The sequence below is a fragment of the Phaethon aethereus genome (assembly GCF_964289735.1).
Source record: "Phaethon aethereus genome assembly, chromosome: 1".
Lineage (NCBI taxonomy): Eukaryota > Metazoa > Chordata > Aves > Phaethontiformes > Phaethontidae > Phaethon > Phaethon aethereus.
Window position 1 is genome coordinate 7,453,705 of NC_138575.1, and position 6,675 is coordinate 7,460,379.

Consider the following 6,675-nt stretch of genomic DNA (forward strand, 5'->3'; position numbering starts at 1 on the left):
AAAAAAGGTAGAATGTTTTCATCAAGGGCTGTAATGGTGATAGAAAGCAGCCGTACACCAACAAAATAAGGTCATACCTCTTTGTAGCTGCCAGACCTACAAGCCTTATCTACGCTTGCTTTTATTGCCCCAGATTTTCCACCGCTGCTGCCAGCAGAGACAGCAGTGGGAAGTTCGAGCCCTCATGTGAATGAAATCATCATCACTGCAGGAGCAATCACACCTTGGACCAGCCAGGAGAAGAAGAAAGAGTATTCAAGGAGAGCAAAAGATCTCTTAAAACCTGTCTTGTCTGTCCGTTTCAGGATTGCTGGTGATACAGCGCTCAACAAAAACATTCATGAGTCGGTCAGCGCTCAGATCCGGAAGAACTTTGCAAAAAGCAAATGGAGAGTAAGTGACCTCAGGGATGACACTTAAGACATGTAACTCTGCTAATGCGTGGCCATCCAGCCACCCTTTCAGTGTGTTAGTGCTTCTGTGGCCCAAAATTTTGCTCGAAATAGTTGGTCCAGACAGGTTACATGGCCCTGCAGGGCCTTTTATAGAGGATGCTGCTAACCAAGGGTATAAACGTAACGAGTGTGAGAGACGGGGATGGGGCTCATAGCTAAAGCACCCATGGCTGTATGTGGAGTTGGGGTCAGCATCGCGGGGGAGCGTGAGGCAATGCAGACACCCTGTGTGTTGGTGCAGTGAAGGTTGTGTCAAATATGACTTTCCTTGTAGGCTGCCGCATCCCAACAGCGTGCTAGAAGGAACGACGGGCAGCAGGACCAGGGCAGAAATGCCTATGGCTTGATATTGCTGTTTCTAGCTTAAAAATCAGAAATTGGGAAAAGTTTGAAAGGTGATGGACTCATTCATTTCTGACAACGCCGGGCAGCCAGGAGAAGAACAGAATCAACCCTTCCATCTCCAATTTTTTCATTCTTCCTTTCTTTCTGTTTTTTTTTGCTCCAGCAAGCGTTTAACGCCACAGCGGTCGTGCGACACATGAGACGGTTACACCTCGGCAGCAGCCTGGACAGCGCGAGCGCCAGCGTCTCGAGCACCCTCAGCCTGGCTGCGCCGCTTCCCGACGCAGCCACCCGGAAAGATTGTGAGTAGCCAACATCCCGAGAAAGCTCCCGTTACGGCAAATCCGTGGGACCCCCATTTGCTCCCTGACCCCCAGGCTGCAGTCCTTTGTGCAAGCAGGTGTTTAAAGCAAGGACTGAAAAGGGACCGAGGCCTTCACTTTTAGCTGGCCAAAAGAGTCACGATTCAACTGGAAAAGTTTATGCACTAAAAAAATGAGTTTTCAGCCCAGTGCATTTTTGAGAGAAAAACACTGTTTCTTGTGGAAAAAAAGGGCTTTCGCTTGGGAAAAAGACCCAGACCCCCACAGCAAAGAAGTTTTGTATTTGGTTGAAAGCTGAAAAAGTTTACTCAAACTGTTTATGTTTTAGTTTCCAGTATTACGATAAGACATTTTTCTGTAAAAATTGGCTTGCTTTCCATTTCCATTTTGGGGGGGGGGCGGGACTGATCCTGCCAGTCTCACCCAGCTTCCCTCTTCCTGGGTTCTGTATAACTGAGATTTGCAAGCTGCCCAATGGAGTCAGATGCTTGGGTTGTGTATTTTTTCCGAGTGCCAGGGAAGGAGACATGGCAGCAAAGGGATCATTTGGAAGACAGAAATGTGTCCTTTGCAATGAAGCCTATTTAATCTCTGGCTTCTGACCGTTTCTTTTATTCCCTTCCGTCCGTCTGTAGAGATTTTTATATCACGAAATGGAGGGATGTGGACTTTACAATTAGAGGAGATTATTTTAAGGTGCAGCACCAAAAAGGAACGCTGACAGCTTTCTACTGCTATTGCTAACGGTGTTGTAAGTCAGTGCTCACTTCCCTGGGGACCTACGTGGTCATTTCTAGGCTATACCCCACGCTATTCTGGAACAGAAAGCACCTACTATTCAGGATGAATTTTGGATGGCACTGCTACCTGCCTCTGCCAGCCCTGCCTGCCAACCCCTGCTCCTTGATGAAGACATGCCACCAGCCGCAGTGCCCGTGGCTCTGGACGAAAGCTGTGGTGTCCCCCATGGCTGGGGTGGGATCTGCCCTCGGGGTGCCGCGTGAGATGTTTCTCCCAGCCTGTGCTGTGGCTGAGCAGGAGCAGAGCCCTCCTCTCTGCACCCTGGGCCTGATGGAGATTCATGCCCAGTGCCCAGTTTGCAACGCCCAGAGCCAGATCCTGCAGCTGCTGCGATGAAGCATCACTGTGCTCCTGGCACACGTCTGGCACCTGCAAAGCAGCCATGCAGCGCTGAGCAGCAGCAAAGCCCCTCCAACCATGCGCTGGCAATGCAGCCACGGGCAAAGCCCCTGACAGGGTAGAAACGCGCCTTTGGTTTGGTTCCTGCCACTGTATAGCTAAGCTGGACCCCAGTTAGGTCTAGAGCATCTGAAGGCATGCTTTGCTGTTAAACTGGTGGGTGATTAATCTCCATCCATCCATTTGATTCATCACAAATGGTGTTAATTAATAGCATTGAGTAGTCTGAATAGTAATGGAGAAACATCTGTGAACAAGAAGGGTGGGAAGAGAACAAAGTCTGTGTAACAACTACAGAATCCAGCAGGTCCCTGTACAGAATCCAACCGTATTTTGCAGTGATGGGGAAGTCAGCCAGGATATGAAGGATAAAACCAGGTGTGTTAAGATAGGTGAAGTTTTTTCATGTCAGAAATATGAGGCAGAAAAGTATCAAAAGATTTCCAAGCATCCCAGGTTAAGTCCAGCTTGCCAGACAATACAGAAGAGCTTCCCTTCCTCAAAGAAACTAATTAAAGAATTAGGAGATGCTGGATCCCCAGAGCACAAGTGAGGAGAGCCAGCAGCAAATACAAGGAGTGACATTAAGAGGGAGCTGACATATCAAATGCACCCTACCAAATACCTCCTGTTGGGAAAGGAAACCTCTGAGGTCTCCCTCCTGCCTCCTTCCTTCTCAGTGGTTTTCTCTGGGGACAGATTTCTTGCACAAGAAAGATCCCATGCCGCAAGTTACATGAAACATCTGTGCCACCATTACAAAATAAAATACTGCCTAATGCTATTAATAGACATTTAATGAGCTCTCCAAATAGTTTCAAATGCAGCAACTTCACATCATTGAAGACAATTAAATACAGCCTTTGCCTGAGAGTAGGTTATGTCAGGCTGCATCCTAATTCTGTTCCCTGTACTAGGGAAGAGCAGAGATGGAGTGCTGCATCCAACTCTGGAGCCCTCAGCACAGGAGAGACATGGACCTGTTGGAGCAGGGCCAGAGGAGGCCCCAGCAATGCTCCGAGGGCTGGAACAGCTCTGCTGGGAGGACAGGCTGGGAGAGCTGGGGGGGTTCAGCCTGGAGCAGAGAAGGCTCCGGGGAGACCTTACTGCAGCTGCCAGGACTGAAAGGGGCTTATGAGAAAGATGGGGACAGACTTTTAAGCAGGGCCTGTTGCCATAGGACAAGGGGTGATGGTTTTAAACCAAAAGAGGGTAGATTTAGAATAGACATAACGAAGAAATTTTTCCCAGTGAGGGTGGTGAAACGCTGGCCCAGGTTGCCCAGAGAGGTGGTAGATGCCCCATCCCTGGGGACATGCCAGGTCAGGCTGGACGGGGCTCTGAGAAACCTGCTCTAGTTGGAGATGTCCCTGCTCATGGCAGGGGGTTGGACTAGATGGCCTTGAAAGGTCCTTTCCAACCCAAACTATTCTGTGATTCTGTGATTCTGTGATGCATTAGACTGGATTATGCTACCTGTCAGGAAAGTCTAAGTGCATCAGTTGGGATTTCTGAAGTGTATTGGCCTGATTCTTAGTCCATGCCTGGTTTATTCTGTTTAGATATGATTGGACTGCCTAATTTAATTACAGGACTTAGATCTCTGTATTTTTAAGCTAACAGATAAATTGCACCATGAAGCCAAAGTATCGAATACCGATACTGCTGGGAAACAGGATGTGGCCAAGTGTAGGTACAGCATAGTCATCCCTGAGGTTGAAATGCCACCTTGAAGCATGGAAAAGTAGGTAAAAGTTGTAACAAGCACCAAAAAGATCCTGAGTAGTCAAGGGGCCATATCAAACTCCAGTCCAACTATATATTAATACAGTTTTCATCCATCTTTATTCACCAGGCTGGCAAACTGAACTGTATTTCTAATCACTCTGATCCCACAACTTGTCAGAGTGAGGTGACCGTGCTGGGTCCTCGTTCGGCATCTTTTCTCGCCTTTGCACATCAGTGCCTACAAGGCTGCCAAACTGCATGGAGAATTGCACGTGCCAGCAAAATCTAAGAATCTCCCCTGTGGGGTCTCAACAGCTGCTGGGAGAGGGGTAGTTCATCCGTGGAAAGCTCTGACAAGGATTTATTTTATTTCTCTTCATTAATGCTTTCCATAGAAACTGCTGATGTTGTGCTGGAATAACAAAATCTTGAATCTGTCATTCAAAACCCAGCCTACTTTGGGTTTTCAGGGGTTATGCTTTGGAGCATTTTGTTTTTTAAAGCAGTGGTAGAAGGTTCACTAGAAGCAGACACTTTCTATAAACATTTTAATTTAGCTAAACCTCCTTTTTTAAATAAAAAAATACTGTCAGAAGTCTTTGATTAGTTCAAAAGGAACTGCCTGGGTAAATTGTGGGTCCAGATGCTCAACCTACGTCAACCTACGTCTCTTAGCTAGAAGTCCTGGAGACATACCAGCAAAACCTGGAGCAACATAAGCTGTTCTAGAATGATGTCCAAGTCACACAAATTTACATTGCCTCTAGGTTTACTGGAACTCACCAACAAATTTGACCCACTGTACTTTTTTATCAGCAGCTTTGCAGGATGCCTAGGGAAATTTTTTTAGTCCAAGTGCACAGCCTGTTCATTTAGCTAGATGGCCATAATTAAAAGTTTAATCATCTTTAACATGCCCACAAGGAAAATTATTCTGAGCAAGTACAATGCTGGAGGGATTTCTGAATCACAAAACTCTGCCTTCAGCCCCAGAAACATGGAATCGGTCTGGTTGAACATGTACCAAAGCCGGACATTTATGCACTACAACATGTGTATGCAACTGCTGGTGGTGGCTGTAGGCAAACAGCTGTGGTCCAGGAGGGCAGAAGATGCCCTGTGAAGCTACCCAACCAACCCACCACTGCAGGAAGAGCAGGAGCACCATCTCCATCTGTGGTCCCCTCCGCTCTGTAGCGTGCTGCGAAAGAAACTCAGCTTTGCCCACATTCCCGCCTCCAAAAATAACATTTCTAATTCTGTTTCTGGCTTTCCTTTTAGGTATGTCTCCATCCACTCTCTGTAGTTTTGTTTCATCTGCTTCTTCAGGCGTTTCTGCGGTAGGAGGGGACCGGAGACCCAGACCCACCACAGTGACCACAGTGCACACAGGGAGCAAGTGAGAGCCGGGGCGGCGAGGAGCGGGCAGGCGGCCGGGCTGGCAGGGCTCCTCTGCGCGATCCCACCCTGCGGTGCACGCTCAGCGAAGGACTAGAAGAAAGAAGATTTTTTATGGCCATATTTTATACTGCAATTCTGAAATGTTTCATTTATCACAAACTGCAATGACTCCAGGGGGAACGGATCTAACAGTCTCTGGTGCTGTACATATATATATACACATATATATATATGTGAGTCTAGCAATGTTCTAACTAATGAACACTCATTCTTTTCCCCAGTGATTTACTCTTTTCTCAGTGTAGGTAACAGTATATGTTGTATTTTTTTTCCATTATCTTCAAACATCTCAACTGGATTATTTAAATAGAGATACTTTTCTGAGCATTTTTTTTTCTTTTAAAAAGTACTTCCAATAATGTCCCTCCTTCCAGTTTGCTGGGGGATAGGCTATTTCTGTAGGTAGGAATTGACGTTATCTTTGCAACATGGGAGGATTTCAATGGCATGCCATTTCTTGCTCCTCAAATTGGACTGCAAATCTGTCTGGCTTTAGCAGAGCTGTTACTGCTCAGATTAAGAAACTGCGCTTTCCCTCCCCTCCTCCTCCCTGAAAGCCATGGCAAGAGTTAAATTGCCATCAGCTGGGAGTCAGCTCATCCTTGGCCTCATTCCTGTAGCGCTGGGGATCTCCAGCACCCTTGTTTCAGAGGAGAGGCAGGTATGTGGTGCCATTCAGGAGCCGACCAGAGCTGAGCAAACGAGATGACAGAACACGGTCTCATCCTGCAGCTCTTGTCTCCTTTGAGTCGCTGGGTGTTACGGGCAGAGCAAGAAAAGGAAGATGTGGGGCCGGGAGTCGTAGTCATCCTCTGCCACTGACTCCTGTGCTGCCCTGGAGCAACATTTCATTCACCAGCCTCATCCCAGCCTGGCCGCTGTGCCCAAGGGCTCCATGCCAGAGGTGCTGGGCACCTGCAGCTCCTCGGGGCTTTGCCTGGCATTGCTGATGCTCGGCACCTCCCAGAGCAGCCAAAACTGAGTATTGAAAACCAAATAGAAAAGTTTGGACCTTAATCTCTGCGTGCCAGGGTTTCACGCCCGGGGAGAGGGGTGATGCTTGCACCCCGCCATGAAGCACTGGCAGATTCTTGGGTGCAAAGTGCAGAACCTGGTGTAGCTTTGCTCCGTCACGCTTAGCTCCAGCCAAGGGCTGGTGAGGA

At 47.8% G+C, this 6,675-nt stretch overlaps 1 protein-coding gene across 1 annotated transcript in view; it reads left to right on the top strand.

The window, feature by feature from the left end:
* CAMK1D (calcium/calmodulin dependent protein kinase ID) overlaps positions 1-6,308 on the top strand; it is a 239,810-nt gene extending 233,502 nt beyond the window's left edge. The window contains exons 9-11 of the mRNA XM_082001800.1: positions 306-393; positions 964-1,102; positions 5,333-6,308. Of these exons, the coding sequence (XP_081857926.1) occupies positions 306-393; positions 964-1,102; positions 5,333-5,454 (349 nt within the window). The 3' untranslated portion in view covers positions 5,455-6,308. The remainder of the gene's footprint in view (positions 1-305; positions 394-963; positions 1,103-5,332) is intronic.
* Positions 6,309-6,675: the final 367 nt, after the last annotated feature.